This window comes from Chrysemys picta, chromosome 19 (genome assembly GCF_011386835.1).
Source record: "Chrysemys picta bellii isolate R12L10 chromosome 19, ASM1138683v2, whole genome shotgun sequence".
Lineage (NCBI taxonomy): Eukaryota > Metazoa > Chordata > Testudines > Emydidae > Chrysemys > Chrysemys picta.
The window spans coordinates 4,309,295-4,330,898 of NC_088809.1; the positions used below are offsets into that span (position 1 = coordinate 4,309,295).

Consider the following 21,604-nt stretch of genomic DNA (forward strand, 5'->3'; position numbering starts at 1 on the left):
TTATAGAGAACAAACTGGATCCGATTTGCATTTGGAGGGAGGGAATCTGAAAGCTGTGTGTACACGTGCCCATACACACACCTGCACTGCACAGAATGCAGCCTTTGTCCTGAGGGCGTTTGCTTGTGGAAGAATTATATCCCTGTCTTTGTATTCACCACCGAGTGTTACCTGATGTGTTTTAAAATCCAATTGCGTGGTGCTCATGGTATAATACAACACGTGCTGGCCTTGTAAACTTTTACAAACCTTTCTGTATCTCATTTCTTCTCCTCTCTTAGCAGACGGGGTTTCCCTCTTGTTATCTTTCCACCTTGCAGATTTCTATGGCTCCAGCAAAGTGACCTTTCGCAGACAGTATTTGTATTAGTAGCAGCAGAGCCAATGGGATTCTTCCCTGCCCAGCCCAGGTGGGAGGCAGTCCAGGAAAGTTAATCTTGTGTTAGTCAATAATTAGATGATGATGTCTCTACTGCTTACCTTCCAGAAAAGACTTCTCTGGGTACCTTCTGTTTCCTGTATTAATAATGAAAAGTCAGTGACTTTTAGAATACAATAGATATTATTTTATTTTAGTCCACTTCTTTTGCTCTGAGAGTCAGTGGTTCATTTCTCTCTCCAATATGTTTCCCCTTGCCCTTCCTCCATCAAGTGATCAGGCAGAAATGTGCATGTTAATCCACCTCTTTCACCAAATTTGCAGTGATGAATGTGACTCTCTGTGTTATATCATGAGAGTCATAGTGAGTTTCTCCTGACTGCAGGTTGGGAGTGGTAACAGAGGTTTTCCCATCAACAGGCAATTTAAGACAGGTTGGCTCTTTAACATGCTATACTTAAATGAACTGAAATGTTTTATTTCCGGCTATGTCACCAGTTGTTTGAACAAAACACATTCCTCTGTGTGTGAGTTGGTATAGGTGGGGCTGGTAGCACCACGTATTGGCTATCATTAAGGTTGCCTGACACTTCCCATTATAAGATCCTGTTTTCTATTCCTTATACCCCTGCCAAATCCTAACTGTTTGGGCTGAAATTTTCCATGCCAGGTGTCTGTCTCACCATTGCTCTGCTATCAGTGAATGTCTATGAAACCCAGCAAAGTGTCCTGTGTCCCTCTAGTGCTGTTCCCAATAAAGGATGACAACCTACCACTGCTAGTAGTTACTCCATTAGCTCTGTGAGGTGGATCTAAAGGTTCCAACCTTACTGATGACCTATGTGGTGTTGATATAATGCTACATAATGGATTTTCTGTTTCTTCAGTTTGCTTTTTTTAAAAATCTAGGAAATTACACACCAAAAAACTATGTTAAAATAACATTAAGGTTGCAAAGTCAAGCACTCAAAAGTTAGGAAATGCCAGAACTAATTTTTTTTCTGTGCAACCTTAATTCAGCACACTTGTGTGTATGCAATATGATACAATCTTTAATTCCATGATCACTTACTATTTTCCCCACAGACAACCTTTATTCTGGCATTTCCTAACTTTTGAGTGCTTGACTTTTCAACCTGAATAATGTTCTTTGTATGTAGTTGTGTGTGCAATAGTTATGTTGTGGTAGCCATTTGGCTTGTATTAATGAAAGCATCCACTGTGGAACGTCAGTAGCAATCCTCCCGGTATAGATATTATATATTTTCCAAGACAGGCTCACCCAAATTCAGGTAGTAACAGATGAACGTTATAGTGTTCTGTTGGTTGGTTTGTTAGCTCATCAGGCTGCAAATAAGAAATTCCGTTCCTGTTTGTGTTGATTTTGTTCTGTCTAAACCACCATGAAACCCATTTTCTAACCCTGCAAAGTGATCTACGATGAAACTGATGAATCTGTTACTGAGTTCAGTTACAGCACGAGAGGATGTGGACTGGTTCAATGTTCTGACTCTGTCTTGTCTTGTGTTGAGATGCTCTTGCACTGGGTCACCTCGTAGGCTCTCAGCAGATGGTTGTGAACCTCGTGACCTTGTTAAAAGGGCCACTTTCTTGGGGATCTTTTCTTCTGGAGCCCCCAGGAGGACACAGTTAATAAAAGGAGCAGCAATTATAATTCAGGGTAGGAAATAGTGAAATGGAAAATACAGCAAACATTTCTGTTAATCTCACCAAACCCTTTGCTTATTTTCAGCCAACAGAGCTCACCGTTTCCTGCCTGCTGATAACGCTTAGCACCTACAAAGCACTTTACAAATGTTAACTGAGCTTCCCAAGCACCTGTTTGAGGTAGGTGAATGTTATGTCCATTTTACAGATGGGGAAGCAAAGGTACAAAAATCTTGACCTGTTCAAGGCCAGCCACTGAGTCAGTATAACACAGAGGAGTGTGTGACTCCTGGCTCCGTGCTGAGATGCCACTATACCAGGGTGCTTTCTTCATGTTGGTTAAAAAGGGGCCGTATTAGGCAGCAAACAGAAGTGAAGCTGTTGGATGCTGTGAGGAACTAGATCCAACTGCTAAGGGGAAGAGTGAGCCACCTGCCAGAATCCCAGCTGCTACCAGCAACTGAGAGTGGCAGAGGCGTGCATCCTCCACCCCGGGTTTAAAGTGTTTGGAAAGGTGCTCCACACCAGCAATGACACACAGGGATTCTGTGCTGTGCAGCAAAGGGAACTGCTGGAAACTGATCAGGGCTTCTAATAACCAGAGTTACATGCAGTCGATGTTCATGAATTTAGTCTACATCCCAGGGAAACAAACATTTATAGAGCACATGTTAAATCACCTGCCTTGAAGTTTAACTGAGTGTGATTCAAGCACCTTATGTTTTCTCAGACCATGCTGGGGTGAGAAGCCTGGAATTTCCCATTGTTTGGAAATGATTTTTCCATCATTATCAAATAACTCAGATTGCTCCTGTTGTTTTTTTTCTCTCTCATTGATTTCTCCTCTGGACCAACATCAGTGTAGCTATTGTGTGACTACTGATTAAGCTCAGAAAGCTGGGCCTGTGTGGAAAGTCCCCTATGGAACGAGGGTCCTGATAAGTTACTTGTATCCTGGATGCATGTGGGCATTAGAGGAAGTAAATGAGATGGGCAAACAAGCTGTTACTTACACACACTGGCAAAGATTTTCAAAAGAGACTAGTGATTTTGGGTGCCCACCTTGAGATGTTTTAAAGGGGCCAGGCTTTCAGGAGGGGCTAGGAGCGTGGGCTCCTTTAAGGGATCTCACAATGGGCATCTAAAATCACTAGTCACTTTTGAAAATAAAGTCCCTCCTATCTTACATGGAGTGACAGGAGCGTTTGTGACACACACTGGAATTGCTTACTGCACCTACGGTCTCACAAACCTCTTCCTCTTTGGTTGAAGTTGAACAGTAACTTGGTGCTGTCTCCCATCAGCTGTCCGTGCTGGGCTGGGTCAGCACTTGGATGGGAAACGTTCAAAGAACACGAAAGCACTTGATGAAGGAGGGGATAATGATTCAGGAGATGTGCTCTGGGTCAGTCCTGAATCCAGACCGCCATATAGCACTTGGGTGTCTTTCAGATGAGCGGTAAAACCTAGAACCCTGGTGACTTGTGGTGATTAAAGTTCCCGTGACACTTTTCATAAGAGAGGGTTCTTTAACTTGCATTGTCAGCTGGGTTTGATGTTCTTTACCTTCTGTTCTAAGTTAGTGCGTAACATTGCTGTGCACTGTCGAACAGTTGCCACATTTCAGTGGTAAGTGAACGGTCCCCCAATGCAGCTTGTAGAAGCGCTTTGGGATCCTTCAGGGTAAAACGTGCAATGTGAACATGACTCTTGCTCCAGGCTGTCAAAGCAGGTTTAGCATTTGATTTACTGGACTTCAGTAAAGAAAAGGCAATAAACACAGGACACTGAACTCTTCGGCTTTCTGCAAGGAGTGACGGGCTCTTGGGACAATGACACTGGTGCTTTTACTACAGATGTACAGAAAGGAGCAATCGGGTGTGCTCCTGCCTCATCTCCAGTTTAGCTCTTTATGGAAGTATTGGCCTCTACTGAATGGACCAAAGTTCTAAATGAAATAAATCAGTCATCTCTTGGCAGTTTTAGCATGCTGTAAATTCAGACTTCTTGATAGTGGAAATCTAGCTTCTCCCCACCCCACCCCATTAAATTTCTCTAGCTACATTATCAGCTGAGTGTCCTCTGATCTGAGAAGCTTGGCGGCAGCTCTGAAATACTAATCATGTTAGCTTGGAAATGGCTTCTTGAACCTTTTCGGGCCTCTCATTTCATAAAGGGTTTTTGATGGGAGATTTGGAAGTAAAAGGTGATCTGTTTTCCCATTGTTAGAGAGACCAAAATGTCCGGCCTTGGGTGTATTTAAAACAAAAATAACAAACCACCTGTCCAGCACTTTTACTCTGACTCCACTGATTTGAATCAGGTTTTTAATGTACTTTTTTAAATCCACATTTTTCAGTGAAGACAAACAACCTAATAGCATTTCTTCAAAGGAATGTAAATTCCTTAAGGAAGTATCCGGAGTTCCCAGCAGTACATAGCTGCAAACCACAGACGCCTCTGGCTGAAGGCTCTGTTCTGCTTTTAATTTGGGGGTAGCGGAGGAATTCTTTTGAAGGGTTCGGGTTCACTTGTGCTGGGCCCGTCAGGCTAGATTGTGTGTTACTGTACAGCAACGTGTTTGCTTTGGCTGCCAGCAAACCTTTCTTTCCCCTAGAGGAGTCTTCCCCCATCAAATCTGATGATGCGGCATGATTATTCAATTAGGATTTTCCGAAAGCCATTCCATTAGCCTTCCTAGCACTACAGGAGTCTGGAGACCTTTCCCTCCGCTCCTCTGTCCCCTGCACCCCCATCAACTGTGCCTCTGTAGCAGAGGCCATTTAGAAATCCAATTAACCGGACAAGTGCTATTTATATAGGACAACATTGTAAGGGTAAGTATGCCTTGGAAAGTACTGTGGCCTACAGACGAAGTTGCGTCGCTTTAATGAAAAGCATCCCTTTAAACTGAATTAGTGCAACTTTAGTGTAGAGTCTCTCATATCAGTTTAAACCTGGTTTATATCAGTTTAGCCTGCCCTTGTAAATTTACAAGGGCAGGCTAAGCTGCTAGACAAAATGTATTTAAGACAATGTAAGTGTGCCCACAAAGGAGTTAGCACCAGATTAACTAAATCATTTTAAAATAGCACCTTTAAGGCCTGGCCTACACCTAAAACTTAGGTCGACCTAGTTGTGTCACTCAGGGCTTGTGAAATTTTCACACCCTGAGCTCCATCGTTAGGTCGACCTAACGCTCCGCTGTATGTGGAAGGATTCCATCGACCCAGCTACCTTCTCCAAGAGAGGCAGATTAACTACACTGAGAGAAAAAAAACTTCTGTCAGTGTAGGAAGCATCTACGCTATTGCGCTGGTGCAGCACTGGAGCTCTGCTCCTGTAGTGTAGACATACCCTAAGGTGCAACTTCTGTGTGCCGGCAAAGCCCTACTGGGCCGTGGTCCCACACACCCTTCACACATGTGCCTAACGTCACGCGTGTGACTCCAGTGGGACTACTCGCCGGAGTAAAGTTAAGCACGTGCAGAAGAGTTTGCAGGATAGCAGCCTGAATAAGGAGCTCAGGTTTTAGGCTCTGGGAATGCGCACTGCTGGCTGCTCTGAATAAAAACAGGGAAATTGCCAGAGGATCTCGGAGATTGCTGAAATTAAAGGAAATCGTATCCACTTGACTCCTTATAAACACCCCCCCCCCCCCCGACCCCCTGGGCGCTGATTGAATTACGTAGCCAGACCTTTCCCCCGGCAGTTCTAGATAGAGTAACAGCAGAGCGATATTTTTCTCAGTCCCTCCCAAGCAGTGACAATTGGGCGCTTAGAAAGCGCTGACTTCAACCATTACACTGCAATCAGTTTGAAGAGGGGCTTCTTAGAACTCCTCCTGTGTGTGCTAGGGCAGGGAAAATGTAAACCTAGCTCCCGGTTTGCTGCTCTGAACTACCTTGGCTGGGTGGTTTCATGTTTCCATGTGGCTGCGTTTTTCATGTTTCCAGTGTGGTCATTGAGATTTTCTCCAGGGTGAATGTAAGCTGTTTAAAGCGGGAAGGAGGGTCTAGGGCAGCAGCCCTGTCTTCAGACCACCTCTGGAGTACAGTGTACACACGCCCTAGCTAGGGACCAGGCCTCTGTTTTACGATCTGCCTTTATGAGTTTAAAAAATGCGGTGACACCAAAGATAAATAATACCTTGGCAGTTATATTTCATACTTGCACATGGTCTCAGTAAATAGGCTGCTCCCCTGGAGTCACAAGATCTGAAATATATGGCCAAATGAGTGCTCGGCTGTTTGCATTAATAACTAAACCCACTTCCAAGCTGATAAAATCAGGGGAGTGACTTTGAACGGGGACAATGTGGAAGGGTGTCACGCCTGGGTTTAAAACTGTGACTCAGCCCTCTCTTGGGGTGCGCAGGATGTACAGTCATGCAGAGTGGGACTGGATAGGAGTGAATTTGGCTGTTAAACGAGGAGACGTGAAGATGTTTACAGCATAAATTATCAGGGTTACCTTTGGCCCAATTTGAAACCGCTGGGGCAGGGAGTGCTGGCTGCTGGAATGTGACTGCAGTGAAGTAGGGGTTACCAGCCCTTTGGGTCCCCAGTAGGCCAGTGTAGGAAAATCCATTTGTTTCCTCCTCTGAGGGAGACCGCAGGCAGATAAATACCCCCCTGGATTAACAGTACCTTCATGCAGGCAGGGAGAAGGGGTAGTGTCAAGCTCTGGAAGGCTGGGCAGAGCTGTGACTCTGGCTGCTTGGCCTGTGTAGACCGGGTGGAACAGCATTAGATCTTACTCCTCTTCATAACAAAAGCCAGGACAGACTCATGGAATGGTACTGACAGGTAGCTGCATCAGCCCAGGATCCCTACTTCCCCTATTGTGCAGATTTGCTGTCTCTCTCAGCCCAGCTCTGCAGAAGTACTGACCCAGTGAGTGGTGTGTGGAGATGCCCTGGGTGAAATTCTGGCTCTGTTGAAGTCACTAGAAGTTTTGCCATTGACTTCAGTGAGGCCAGGGTTTCACCCCTTCTTCCTAAAGTCCAGCCAAGCAGAATTCCCTGCAAACTTAATACCCTATAACAATGTGAGAGTCCCAGAGCAGTGAGGTGTCTCAGCTCAGCTGGAGTGGGACAGAGGCGATGTGGGTGCTGCAGGAGTCTCGGCCACGGGTCTGTTGGGTAACCTAGGGCAAGTATCAGGGGGTAGCCGTGTTAGTCTGTATCTACAAAAACAACAAGGAGTCTGGTGGCACCTTAAAGACTAACAGATTTATTTGGGCAGAAGCTTTCGTGAGTAAAAACCTCACTTCTTCGGATGCATCCGAAGAAGTGAGGTTTTTACTCACGAAAGCTAGGGCAAGTGACTCTGCCTTTCTGTGCCTCTGTTTCCCCACCTGTGAAAGGGGGGTGATGCTACTTCCCTGCCCCAGAGGGGCTGTGGTGAGTGACCTGCTCTGAGAGCCTGACCTGCAAGGCGCTGGAGAAGGGAGAGCGCTGTTTAACCCGTCATAGGGCCCCATCAACAACTGGCATTTTTGTCTCGCCCTGTGCTGCACCGGAGCCCTGTAAAGCCCAGGGGAAGCAGGCTCGCTGTGCGACAGACACCATCCGAACCGCGGGGCTGGGTCTGAACCCCCCGGCCCCTGTGTGCTGGAGGCTGCGTTCAGCGTCTGGGGATTTCAGAGGGGCAGGGTCCCCCCTTCGCAGGCTGGTTCCCCCGGGCCCGGGCGGGGAGCCGCATCCCCTCTGTGCAGCGGGGCGGAGCGGGGGGGTGGGACGCCGGGGCCCCGCCCGCTCCAATCCCCGCGGCCGGGGGCGGGCCCTGCTGCCCAGGAGCCGGCGGGCCGGGAGCGCGGCCAGTGCTGCCGGGCCGGGCCATGGTGGGGACGCTGGCGCTGCCCGAGGGGCCCGAGCCGCTGGACAGGAAGCGGCGCGGCGAGCGGGTGCTGGACAGCCCCGACTCCGGCCTGCCGCCCAGCCCCAGCCACTGGCTGCTGGCCGCCGGCCCCGAGCGCGCTGCGCCCCCCGGGCTGCCCGAGCCGGACGCCGCGGGCCAGGCGCCGCCGGTGAGTATTGCCCGGGCCGGGGCAGCGCCGCTCGGGGCGCTGGGCGTGCAGCGGAGTTGGGGGCGTATACACGGCAGCAGGACCCGGCAGTGTCCGGGGCTGCCAGGGGGGCGTATGGGTGCATGCGCGGGGCAGCGGGACCCGGGGCTGCCAGGGGGGCGTATGGGTGCATGCGCGGGGCAGCGGGACCCGGGGCTGCCAGGGGGGCGTATGGGTGCATGCGCGGGGCAGCGGGACCCGGGGTGTCCGGGCATGCATCTCTGCTAGGGGTAGCCGAGGGGCACAGGGGCGTATTGGTGCATGCCCGGGGTTGTGCTGGGGGCGCTGGGTTCAGGCTGTGAAAGTTTTCCTTCCCGATGATCGTGCATCCCCAGCAGGGCTCGTCCCTGGTTCCCCCTCAGCAGTGGCTGCACCTCCCGGTGTGACCGAATGTGGGTGAGGGCTGTGGTGATCAGCAGCGTCCCCCTCCGCCTGTCCCCTCTCTGCAAAGATGCGGCTCCTGCCTGCAGAGTGATGCAATGCTTTGGCTCTCCTGCTCGGCGGAGTAGACAGGAGCACAATCGAGCTCACAAATCCGCCGGTGTTTCTCGTCCGCTTGTGGTGTGCAGAGATGCCCTCGGCCGGTTCTCTCCCCCAGCGTTCCAGCCCCGCTGGCTAGAGGCGCAGCAGCTGCGAAAGCTTGATCCCTTTGGTGACAGTCAGCTCCTCTCCGCAGAACTGTTTGCGCATCTTTTGGTAACAATCCCGAAGCCAGAGGGCAGGGGGTTAAGGTGGTGTGCCTGCCAGGAATATACTGGAAAGGAAAGGCTGGGTTGTTTAGCTGGCAATAGATTCTTTTTATTTAGATTTTGGTCTCAAATCACACCAGAAGGCATCCATCCAAGCCCTGAGCATGCGTTTAAAAACCCAGTCGCAGCAGAGTGGCAGTTAGAACTGGTACAGATTTTCACCTGGAAGAATGCATCTAGACAAGAGAGAAGTCGAAAACAAGTGACCCCTTCACCCAGAACTGCTGCTGCTTTACTGTTTAATTTATCTGTGCAGGGGCTGTACCCACAAAGTGCCCAGCACCCTCTTGGCATGATGGAAGTACAGACATCAGTACCAGTGGCTGGTGGCGGAATTGTAGAATCATGAAACTGAGTTATTCATTTACAACACCTCCCAGCTTTCTGCCTGTGACAAGAATTCCATACGGCCCATCACTCTTGCACACAGACTGTCTGGAGTCATTTTCCACCAGGCCTTTTTAAAGGTCTGTCGCACACTCAGATCTTGCCGAAGTGAAAGCCACAAACTGGCTTCTAAGGTATAGGGGGCCAGGGGTGAATTCTGGGGTCTGATTTTGTTTCAAAGGTGCTGAGTACCTGCATCGTTCGCTAATTTCACTTGGAGTTTGGGGTGCTCATTACCTCTGAAAACCAGGCCTTTTATTGTAGATACCGGACACCTCACTGGCTCATCTAGATCAAAGATGTGTTTGTTAAGATAATGCAGGGAAAAGGGAGAACAGCTTAGAAATGCCAAAGATTGAACCATAAGATTCTCGTAACATCCAGGGGTCTTAAAGGAGCATTCCCAAAGCTGTCTTCAGGAAAAGCAGAATTCGCCTGCTTGGAGGTGCTGTGCTAGCCTCAGCACGCAGACCATTCTCCTCCTCCTCCCCAGCTGGGGCGCCTTGGCAGCAGGGAAAGCGCCTCACAGTCCATATGGTGCTGTAAGAGAGGAGACGGTGGACTTCTCCATTCCTGGAGAAACCCCAAGTTAGAAAGTTCCCCCCTTCCTGCAGCGCATGTACATACTGGATGCAGCTGAGCTTGGGAAATAGGGAGCCGGGAAGGCTGTTCGGAAGTTCATGGAACTTAATAACCTGTGAAGGTTTCTCTTGCAATTGATGTATATAATTGACCGATGAATCCAGTGTTGAGAGGGTTCATACACACTTTGCAAAATATTAATGATGATAAACCCAAACATAAATCCCCGAAGCAGACAGTTTACATGACACCATGCTATCCCTGGAGGATGTACTGACTCCAGCCCCTCACGGTGGGGAAGGACCTTTTCTGTATGAAGGCCCCCGAAGTACCAGGCACACCTATTGTGTAAATCCGTGGGTCTCCGTGGAAGTCAATGGAACTGTCAGTCATTTACAGATAAGTCTGTTTTGGGTAATGTTAACTTTATCCTTGACATAGGAGGTGACTAAACATCCATCCCCTCCTGGGATTGTACTGAATTGCTATATTAAAGGGACTCTCTTTGCACTTTTGCAGAATGCTGTGTTCTCTCCCAACCCGCTGCTCTCCAGCTGCCCTGCGAGGTTATGCCCTTTATCCTTTGGCGAAGGAGTTGAGTTTGACCCTCTGCCACCAAAGGAAATAAGGTAAATACAGCATTACAATCAGTTAGTGTTTAAACTTCCCCTTCCCAGGGGCATAGGAAGCAGTAAAGATTTAACAGTTACTGTGCAAAGGAGCAATAGGATTTATCAATGTGTGCCTTCGATGCAAGCTCAGTTATTTGTAGGACTGTATAGTTCCACCCAGCCAGTACATTCCTCCACTTATGCCTTCACCCAGCCCTTTGCAAAGGAGTGTTCTGTCTCCTTTAACCACCTCGAAGAAGAATTTTCAAGGGAAGGCTTCCCCTGTCTCTTTATTATGCTTCTTAGTTCATTATACAGCTGCTAAATCTTGGGTTCTGTTTAATAACTTGAAAGGTAATCACGAGCAAAGATCTTCAAAGGGAGTAGCTTTCTAAAGGGTTGTTTTATTAGCGGAAAGGAATTCCACTTTCTTAAGCTGATGGTTTTATAGCAGAAGGTTCTATCTTATCAGCAAGAGGTAATCCTGTGAACTGGAGGGAAAAGCTAATATTTCGAGATGTGGAATTTTTTTAATACACTGCCTCAGTTCATAGTATGTGAATTATTCCTCTGGACATAATTTTGCAGTAAAAAGGAACAAAGTTTCCCTTTCTATAGGCATAAGTAGAACGATCATATTGATCAAACAGCACTCTGATAGATAGGAGGATTTAAAAAATTTTCACTAGTGTTGACAAAGGACCCAATCCTGAGGTTGGAATTGACGCTTGGTACCATGCAGGATCAGGCCCGGTGTGAAGCTGAGAGGGAAAATCTTTTTCGGTGCACACAGGCTTCCAGTCCCATCTCATATTTCAAACCCAGACATTCTTGATATTAATTTTCATATCAGAAATGCTCAATACACTAATTGTATTATTTTTTGGCCAGTCGAGTCCATGGTGGTTTTTCTCATGGAAACAAGTGGGTATAATTGTATTTGCCTTGGCTGATGACCCCAAGGATGGGGAAGGATAAAGAACTCCCATAGGACCCTTGATGGATAAGAATACAGAAAACCGCATCTGCTTCCATGGGAGCTGCAAGGGGCCGACAGCTATGAAAATCAGGCCACAGGGAGTCTAAATGGATCTAGGTGCCTGGTTGGGCTGCCAGAGTCTGAAAAGGGTTGTTTAGGCCCCACCAGGCTAAGAAGATGGTTAAACTGATGGCATTTCTGGAAATTCCAATAGAAAAGGAGATCCTGCCTAGAGCTTGTGCTTGGACAAACAATGAAAACGCCAGGCGTGCTACAAGCAGAAGGTGGTTTTCCTCTACCCCTAAATGGAAAGAGAGAGATCAGTGGGAAAATATATATTTTAAATAAAAAAAGCTTTGGACTAGGAATCCTAGTGTTTATCCCGCACTTTTCATCCATGGATCTCAAAGCACTTGACAAAGGAGATCAGGATTGTCAGCCCCATTTTACAGATGAGGAAACTGAGGCCCGGAGAGAGGAAGTGGCTAGCCCAAGGTCATATGGCTGGGAATGGAACCCCTTGTGCCCTAGCTAGGAGATCACCTTGCCTCCCATAGTGTCTTTGGCTAGCTACATCTCCCAGTGAGCACTGGCCGCTGGAGCGAAGTGAGATTCACACTAGGGTCTCTCTTGTGTGTTTCAGGTACACCTCCTCGGTGAAGTATGACTCAGAGAAGCACTTCATCGATGATGTCTATATGCCTGTGGGGTTAGGCATTTCCTCGTGCAGCCAAACGGTCGTCTGCATCCCTGATTGCACATGGCGCAGTTACAAAGCCGAGGTCCACTTTGAGCCTCGGAACAAGCCCCTGCGTTTCGCCAGCACCACCATTGTCTACCCAAAGCACACCAAAACTGTGTACACCACCACTCTGGATTACAACTGCAGGAAGTCCATGCGGCGGTTCTTGTCCAGCATAGAGCTGGAGTCTGCAGAATACCCTGGGAATGATTACCTCCTGGATGGCTGCTGACTGACACCTGTCTCTCTTGCTATGATCCATCCTAGTTCCTTTCTACTGTACTGTACTAACTCTCCACTAGCTAAAGTGGGTAAAAAAACCTAATTGCCCAGTCACTCTAAGGGAACCTTACCTGTCGCTACCTCTGACCCAGCTCATAAATTCAGCTTTAAGCGTCAAAATGGCCTGCATTTAATTTTCTATGGGAATTTAGCTTTTCGAGATACCAGTTTATCCTCCTTTAGAGCTGCTGATTCCCTCCCCTGTTCCCACGTTGCAGTAATCAGGTGAAAATAAGGGAAATGTTTCCAAAGAGGAAAAGTTAATTGCTCTTTCACAGATAAGGGAGCGTCTGGGACAGTGGAAAAATGTACATGATCTTCATGCTGATGTGTAAAACCAATGACAATTCTCTTGCTGCAGAAAATTTAGCAGATAATTCAGCCACTTGTAAACAGAGAGCCATAATTAATTTCAGCTTTGGTCACAGGACCTTGGTAAAGCAGAAAGTGCTGATATCCTTTGGCATAGGCTAGCTGATGGGAAATCCACAATTTTATATTTAAGCAGATGTTTTTTAATCGCATTCATGCCTGTTTTTAAAGATGTTTCCTTTAAGGGGTGGGGGTGTGTGTGGAAAAAGTTTTGATTAGAGCAAGAGTTAAATTGCATTTGGGTAGCTGTAGGCAATCGGCATAGAAGGAACTGGGTTATCTTTCTTCCGGGTCCCCTAATCTTACAGAACATCTTGTGTACTTCTCAGTTAGTTAACCCAGCCTCAAACTTGTGCAACTATTTGTCAGTGCAGCAGATACTAGAATTTGCAGGCACTGTACTGTAGCTTGTGAAAAATATTATGCAGAAAATTATCTCTATGGGGTGATGAATTTTGGAAAGCTAAGTGTAGACATCCGCTAGTGTCAAACCGCTAGTATCTGGTATGTGCTAATGCTGGCACTGTTTCTCACTCAAGTGGAGCTACAACAGTGGGAGAATGTTAGGAAATCCACAGTGTGGAGGTCATAAAGTGGGAGTAGAAACCTGGGAATCCAGCAGCATCACCTAGGGTACGTGGGAGTGACTTGCCAAGAAAGGCATTGATTGCGACAAAGGGAATGCAAAATTGTCAACTGGCTAGATCCACAGCCATGCCTGTGCTTTCCCTGTTGCACTTCACAAAGATCATTTTTCTGTCTCAGTTTTTCGATCTGATGGTGTTGATGATTTCACTGGGGCAGGGAAGGTCTTCCATACCCAGCAGCGTCCTGAGCAGCCCTGCAGTAACACATCAGAGTGCATTTCAGCTGGAGATCACTGAGGGTTGGGGAGTGGGCAGGAGAGAGGTGGTGAGAATAATCACTTCAGAATAACCTGCACCTTAACATTGTCTTTGTCACACTTTCATGCACTTTGACCAAACAGAAGGTGTGGCTTTCTAAATCTCCAAAATCGTTGTATCTTTGTTGAAAGAGAGGAGAGCAGCATGGAAAGTGTGTGCTTTCGAAGATGTGGCTTGTACTCTTTGTTGGTGTAGTAGTGATATTGTGGATGTTCCACAGAAGCCAGCTCATGTCTTTTTTTGATATATCTCCCCCAACTCAGATGGGGCAAAATTCATCCCTCTTTAGAGCAACAACCCAAGACCACCTCTCAAAAGGGGACTTCTGTAGGGCATCGGGACAAGGGAAAATGTCATCAGTAGAGAGCAAGGAATGCAGAATGTGTGCTGGCTGGAGATTATTATTGGGGCTGCAGTAAGATAGATCCTGCAGTTTTACAAATGGCCTGTGCAGAGGTATACTTTGCAGTTTGGTACAAATGGCATGTGCAGAGGTATATTCTGCAGTGTGCTACTAATGTGAGCTGAAATGATTCAAGAGACTGAAAGTGCAATGGAAGAGGGGATTTGTTGGGTTTTTTGTTTTGCCTATTGATTCCCTTGAATCAGTTGTTTCTTTAAACCTTGTTTCCTGCCCTAAAACATTTCCAAGGGAGACTTGGAATGCTGAATTTAAATAGCCATCCCCATAAGAGACTATGGGTACAGGGATTCTGACCAGACCTTTGACCCCACTGAAGCTATTGGAATTGCATGGGGTGTGAATCAGGGCCAGAACTACCAACATGACTAGTATAGCCTAGTACCAAATGCACTGAATCTAGTCTGTACTATTTAAGAAATGCTAATTACATTCCCACTAAGACCATTCCTTAAGTGTTTGCCAAAAGTGCAGTCACGACAGGGCACAAGCCAACCTCTGTGTGTAGGGGTTTCAAACATAACTTCTCTGTTGGACAGGTTATTCCATTATTGCTAGCTTGTACTTTCCTCCTGCCACTGTAGGAGACAGGATACTGGACTAGAATGGATGCCTGGTTTACTCCACATCACTGTTCCCCTGAATTCATTACAAGATTTTGGAGAGAAGTTTTATTTTAAAATTGTAACCATGACCTGTTCCAAGTTAAATTAGAAATAACACTTACACTATGGTTTGACACAACACATGCTTTAAAAACACAGATTTATTGATGTTCCTCTTTAAAAAGATGGTAACTGATGGAAGATGCTTTTTAAAAAATTCAGATTACTATATTGCAACACCTTGGTTCTCACTGTGCAAGATCCAATACATTCTGCTGTCTGTGACATGATTCCCCCCCCCCCCCAAAAAAAAACAACAACAAAGTTTTAATTTGCTTTATCTCATTTAACTAGTAATAAATTATATGAAAACCATAATTGTAGGGAAGTCTCTTTTTAACTGAAGCCTTATTGGTTGTTGATGGGTCTTGAATGCGAACTAGAGTCACAAATGGCTGGTTCATCTCTACTGCATTAACTCTGGCTGGCTGGGAGTTATTACTGAAATTAGTGGGTAAGTACGGTGTGGAACAGTTAGATATCATTTATTACACGATTTACTTAGAACTAAAGACTTAATATATTCAGCTGATCTTAGATCCTGTTTCTTTTATCAGACTTGATTGTTGCTAAATTCTCTAATAAGCCATATCAAGTATAAAATTGCCTATACAAATGCTATGGCTTCATGAGTTTAGTAAGACACTTGAAGATGTTCTTTTAAGACAATTGGAAATTCTCCCCACAGCATGTATTTCACATCTGGTACCATTTTATTCCTAAAGAGCTAGTTCTGGTTTCTGATATGTATTTTGCCACATATTGCAAACAAAGCAGTTGTTGTTTTCAAATGAACTGAGTATTTAAACAGACAAAACTCTTTTGATTGTGGATTTTTTTTTAAATGGGGGTGGAGATAGTCCAGGTGCTCTGATGGGCATAGTATATAAAAAGTTATTGGAATGTATTATATATTTAAAAAAAAATTGATTTGTGACAAGCTGTTCTTGTCAGAGAACTCTAACTTATGTGTCTGGATGCCTACTGTCTTGTTAAATGCTTCTGACTTTCCAGGCTTGTGGATTTTTTTTTTTTTAATATCGATAGAAGGGTAGGAATTGATGCAACAGAATACCAATTCTTTAATTCATAATAGAGTTTTTTGTGTACTTTTTTCGCTACTCATTTGCCCACCCCTTTGCATAAGCGCTTGGTTTTCAAGTAATGACATTGTTGGAATCTAGTGAGTCTTGAAACAGAATATATTTATAAAGAACCAACCTGCCATTGCAAAAGTGCCAGTGGCATTATGCAGCCAATTAAAGGCAATAGGATTAGAGGATCATTCAGTGATAAAATATTAAAGAAAACAGAGGAGTCCTATGCATATAAGACAATAGTTGTTAGAAAAGACCAGTGCATTCAAATAGCGTTTAAGAAGTGTTTTTAAATCAAAGGAACATATTTCCGAGCAGGTAGAGGGAAGTTACGAGAACTTATTATCTCTCTTCTTTCAGATGCATGGTCTTTTTTTCCCCAAAACATCTCCTTTTGTGTGCCCTTGGCTATTTTTTAATATTCTAATATTGTAAAAGTATTCTGAGGAAGTCGTATGAAAAACATTACTGTGTGTGTGATGAAAAGCAAGGGCATCTGAAAGGCTGATGGAATGGGCGGGGAAGCCTATTAAGTGAAAGACTAATGATTTTTTTTTTTTTTTTGTTAATTTTGGCCACCGATGCAGAAGACACCCAGAGCCATGTTGCTGCAGCAATCACGGTATTGACAAGGACAATCCTGTCACTTGAGAAAAGGGCACTTTTCAATTTAGTGCACTTTGTTTCTGATTTAAATCTCCGAGTTCAGGGAACAATACAGTAAGTTTTTGTAACAGAAGAAAGTAGTATTGTCTAGCAAGATTGCCATAAGAGCAAGCCAGGCACTGAGACCTGGATTTTAATCCTGATTCTGCAATGCATCTGACCTTAGGCAAGCCTATCTGCATATCACTTACTCTAGTCTCTATGCACAGTATCAAATCACTTAGCTACTTACTGCCTCAATTTCCCCATCTGCAACATGGGCCAACATCTGCCCACTTCACAGAGGTACTGTGAGGCTTAATGCATTCGTGTTTGAAAAGCACTGAGATAATCCAGTAAGACACTGCTATTTATGAATAACGTCTGAGCAGTAAGAGGGTACTTGAGGGCAGAGTAGTAGGATATAGAGAACCTTTTAATAAAACCATCAAAATAATTGTTTTATTGTCCACTTTCCATGTAGAGTTTTATAACAGGTCTGGCAGAAGTAAATGGAATACCCTGTTAGTATGGGGAATAAATCCCACTAACAACATTGCCGTGAACAAAGGTATATACAAAGTTTCAAAGTGACGGTTTTGTTGCCGTTACTGTTTTAAATACAGATATAAAATAGAGAACAATACTGGTTTACACAACTTCCTGAGAAATATTTGGTAATGCTGCTGGTTGCAGTTCAGACACTTTGGTAGCTAGCTCAGCATTCAGGACCTCTTCTTTATTTTCCTGAAAATAAGGACTGGAGCGATCCTCCTGACATATTGTCTGACCACTGTTTGTGTATGGATCTTTGGTTTGAAGTAATGGGAAATGCTTCAGAGTCAAACATGGCTCTGTGGGTAGCTGTTGCTGGACATATAACCCGTAGCGTTTCCTTCTGTTCAGTTTATAGATACGCAGCCTTTCTTCCTCAGCAGCAGGATCTTCAAGAATCCCATCCCACCGAAGGCTTTCATTGATCTGATCAGAAATGTCCTGCTCTGTTTGGGTAGAGCCTGAAGTATTGGAAGCTGATAATAAAAACTTATTTATTTCTGCATCAATGTGAATCCCCTTTACAGCATTTTGTGCTAGGTCAGGATCCTTCCTGACGCTTAGTATTTCAAGTAACTGAGCAGAGAGGGTCTGATGCTTCCTGCTTTTGCTGTGATGTTTATCTGGTGAAATGAGAAATAATATTAACAGAGAGCTTATACGGCATCACTGTCACCTGGACTTTACTGTTCACAAGGTGATGAGAAAGATACAGATAAAAAATCATTAAACATAGCACAGACTCACTGCCAAGAAACCAGATTTATTAACAAAATATCAATCACATAAGAGCTCATTGTTGAGGGGAAATATGTATTTAGCTCAATGACTGACGCCATTTATAGAACTACTGTACTCATATAAAATGTACGTAAGCAGAACTTTTAACATACTCATAACACTTTGATACCAGCATCATGCCCGTTGGACCAGTATGACTATTGCGTTTTGTATTGTGTTTTTTCCAATGTGAATGTTAAACATTTGAGCTAAAAGAATGGCAGAAACTGAAATGAGAAATTGTGGCCATTATTTGAATACCACCTCAGGTTTTTAATGCTCTGCTAACCAGGGAAACGAGATAGTCCTTGTGCCAAAAAGTTTACAGTCCTAAACTAGAGAAAGAATTGTGATGGTGATGTTGCGTAGTTGTGATCTGATATCTTAGTGTGTTTACTGAGCAGCACAGTGCAGTGGGCCAAAGTTTTCATAAATCCTCCCTCAAAAAATCAGATTGAGAGTTTACCTGCTACAACTAGGATTAATTTCAGTTTTAATTTGTCTCTCCAGTTAAAGGGCTAGTGAACAGATACTACTGAGGAAAAATGTCTCTTGCAAGCTGTGCTGGAGCTATTTCTTAAAGTCTTGCCCCATTTAGGCCTCAGCTTCCACCAATGGTTATTCTAACTAGCTTTTGCCATTGTAATAAATTAGTCCTGCTTCCTTCTAAAGTTTAAACTTCACAGAATAGTCAGATTTTTTTAGAAATCCCTGATGTTTTAGTAATGTTATTTTAATAAGATGCCTGACATAACTTTAATAGTTCTGTTTCTTTACATGATTGAAGAAAACCTCCCCCATTAAGAAGTTTTGAAATTAACCCTCACTCTGTTGGTGTATTAGCAAGCCAAATACTGTTCATTAGAGGTCAGATAAATTTTGACTCGCATCAATTAAATGTTGAACATTCAACCAACTGTAGTTCAGCTCTGTGGAAAAAAAATCAAAAATATATCCAGCTACCTCAAATCTTGTAGCAGTTTTGTGAAACTACCTACTCTCCAACAGATGTCCTATGCCTCCTACAGTCCACATGAGGGAGCTACATGTACTTCCAATAAACCATTTGTTTAACAAAAAGCAAAGGCTACAACAAAAAGTACTAACAGGCTATAATTCTAGGTGGAGGTTCTAAAATGTATAAGATTCCTTCTCACCAAAAGCCCAAACTTATTTCCTGGGATCTACAGCAGCTAATCTTTTTTTTTTTACTATGACTGTACAGTAGTGAAAAAGGATGTCTAATTATCCCAGTATAATAGTAGTTTTCTACACTATGAACAGGTAGGTAAATAAAGCCAATCTCAACTCAAGACTGTGTGTGGTTCTATATTTATAGCTACCCATTCCAAAATATTACACACGCTCTGTGACGTTCCCCTAGGGTTAGCTGGACCGGTGATCTGCTAGGTCACTCCAATCCTTGACTCTGGGAGCCAGCCTTCCCTGCTCTGCTGTGAGAACCCCCACTCCTGGGCTGTTCACGCACAGTCTCTGGCATGTAAGCTGCTTGGATTGTGCAACTGAATGACTAGCCAATATCTCTGGTCCCAGACACAACTCTATGAACCTCTGTCTTGCAGTGTCCAGTTATGCCCGCTGAATGCTTATATGAGTTTGTCAATTTAACAAAGAAATTGATATGTACCAGGCTTGTTCTCCCAAGGGGAGTTTCTGACATGCTTCAAACCAAACTCACGCTTCAGGTAGAATAAACAAATTTATTAACTACAAAGATAGATTTTAAGTGATTATAAGTCAAAGCATAACAAGTCAGATGAAATAAAAGCAAAATACATTCTAAGCTGATCTTAACACTTTCAGTGCCCTCACAAACTTAGATGCTTTTCACCGCTGGCTGGTTGCCTTCAGCCACGTTTTCACCTTTGATCAGCGCTTCAGTTGCTTGGTGTGGTGGTGTCTGTAGATGGAGGTGGAAGAGAGAGGAAGAGCATGGCAAAGGGAAGGGGGTGACTCACTTGAGAGTCCAACAGATCCTTTGTTGCTGCCTAGGCTAGTGTCCTTTGTTCCTGTGAGGCTGGGCTGGGTTTGTCCAATACATGCCCTGATGAGGTCTGAACTGCCCCTCGGGTCCTGGACAGTTTTGCCTCATCTTGTTTTAAGCCATGAGGACACATTTTCAGCCTCATAACTATATACATTAAATTACAACCTATAACATTATTATAACAACAATGCTCAGTGCATCATGAGCCTTCCGAAGACACCAGACATGACAAACTTTGCATTGGGTACCACACAATCCTAAGGATGAACATGGGGGTGTAGGGTGTTCCTCCAAAGTACAGAGCATCACACCCTCCAACACGCACACAGGCGTATAGCAGGCAATCTGTACGTATGCTGGCTGATCAATACACACAATCAGTAATTATACCCATAACCTCTAAAGGTGATAACGCACTTCCCTCACTAACAGCAGGGACAGCAAAGTGGAGACAGACTTGATTCTCCACTACCTTACCCTTTGTGTGGTCATGTGCACCAGGCAAAGGGCATAAAACTGCCATTCTCATTTGGTAGCATGTTCCATAGACTGCGCTGGTGTAAGTGATGGTCCAAGGCACTGGAGCATTGGGCCCACTGGAGCTAGCGATATGTTATGCAAAAGCCAACCTGGCCATAGCCAGAAGCAGTGTGGCCTTTGAGAAGTGACAGCTGCTTTCCACCATGCACACCTGCCTCCCATCCACTCCTTGCAGGCTGTGCCCCCATCCTCCAGGTGCTGTGCCCACTGGCACCCATTGCTATAACACTGCATTGCTAACCTGTCTCATCAGAGGCGGAGGGGCTGCTGCCATGCCCGCTGCTCCTGGTGTTACTATCATCCTGGTCTGCTTTCTTTTTCTTCTTCTTCTGTGGCTTCTTCTTGCCTGTGGCCTGTGGTAGGGATGAGGATGGCGTAGGGGTTAGGATCCCCTTACCTGGCTGCTTGCTGCTGGCCTTGCCTTTCTCCTTCCCAAGCAGCAATTCCTGCACCCCCTTGCATCCTGGACTCTCCTGCATGGGGCACACCCTGGCTCTCACACTGAGCTACTGCTGAGCCTGCAAATAGGGGGAAAGACTTGTTGAAGGGCCTTTCGGTGCCCCCTTCATCTGCTGCAAAGTCCACCATCTTCCTAGCGCAGGGCCCACACATCCCACACAGTCCACTCAGTTCACCTCCTTCCACATCACCCTTCCCCCCCAAGCCTCCAAGTCTTTCCCCCTGCGTCTTACTCCTTAGAGCCCTCAGGACCTGACTCCAGAGACCCCCCCTCCCCCCGAGTCCTCAGTCCCCCCAGTCCCTGCCCCCTTGATCACACACTCTAGTGAGCTGTCATCTATCTCTACCCCCAGTCCATGTCCCTCGGGCCCCTACTCCCCAAACATCTGCCCCCCAGAGATCCCTGTTCTTCCCAGGCCCTACCCCCTGGATTCAACTCCCCAGAGAGCCCCCCACTCCCCAGAGTCCCTCCCCCGGCCCCTATTCTCCAGAGAGCCCCAGAGACTCTGTCCCTGCCCCCGACCCCTACTTCCCACAGCCCCCCGTCCCTCCAGACCCCTAGTCCTGCCCCCCCACCCCGGGCCGGAGGTCACCTTCCCCCCGGAGCCGCCGCCGCCTTTCTCTAGGGCCCGCGCCGCCCCCCCCCCCGCCCCGACGCGTCTCCATGGCAGTGACTCAGCACCAGCACCCGCGCCCTCCGCCAGAACAA

The 21,604-nt window shown here is 45.8% G+C and overlaps 2 protein-coding genes across 5 annotated transcripts; one reads left to right on the forward strand and one right to left on the reverse strand.

Moving 5' to 3' along the window:
* The first annotated feature begins 7,803 nt into the window (after positions 1–7,803).
* Positions 7,804–18,121, forward strand: RFLNB (refilin B). Of its 4 annotated transcripts, none has more exons than XR_006176295.2 (4): positions 7,804–8,077; positions 10,354–10,463; positions 12,068–14,181; positions 14,220–18,121. XR_006176295.2 is itself a non-coding variant. In XM_005298152.4 (3 exons), the coding sequence occupies exons 1-3, from the start codon at positions 7,889–7,891 to the stop codon at positions 12,396–12,398; spliced, it is 630 nt and encodes a 209-aa protein (XP_005298209.1). In that variant the 5' UTR covers positions 7,804–7,888; the 3' UTR covers positions 12,399–18,121. The 4 variants fall into 4 exon arrangements, 2 of the variants coding, with proteins under 2 accessions (XP_005298209.1, XP_065429307.1); XR_010593844.1 differs by lacking the exon at positions 7,804–8,077 and adding an exon at positions 8,293–8,812; XM_005298152.4 differs by having other exon boundaries at positions 12,068–18,121.
* On the reverse strand, positions 16,988–21,591 carry LIAT1 (ligand of ATE1). Its single transcript, XM_065573234.1, has 3 exons — positions 21,489–21,591; positions 20,678–20,954; positions 16,988–17,731 (listed from the first exon to the last, which is right to left on the reverse strand). The coding sequence occupies exons 2-3, from the start codon at positions 20,913–20,915 to the stop codon at positions 17,205–17,207; spliced, it is 765 nt and encodes a 254-aa protein (XP_065429306.1). The 5' UTR covers positions 20,916–20,954; positions 21,489–21,591; the 3' UTR covers positions 16,988–17,204.
* Positions 21,592–21,604: the final 13 nt, after the last annotated feature.

Coding starts and splice junctions, on each gene's coding strand:
- RFLNB (XM_065573235.1), top strand. CDS start 8,507: ATGTGGGTGAGGGCTGTGGTGATCAGCAGCGTCCCCCTCCGCCTGTCC. Junction 8,813..10,353: donor AACTGTTTGCGCATCTTTTG/GTAACAATCCCG, acceptor GCACTTTTGCAG/AATGCTGTGTTCTCTCCCAA. Junction 10,464..12,067: donor CTGCCACCAAAGGAAATAAG/GTAAATACAGCA, acceptor TGTGTGTTTCAG/GTACACCTCCTCGGTGAAGT.
- LIAT1 (XM_065573234.1), bottom strand. CDS start 20,915: ATGCAGGAGAGTCCAGGATGCAAGGGGGTGCAGGAATTGCTGCTTGGG. Junction 17,732..20,677: donor CTCCGCCTCTGATGAGACAG/GTTAGCAATGCA, acceptor TCATTTCACCAG/ATAAACATCACAGCAAAAGC.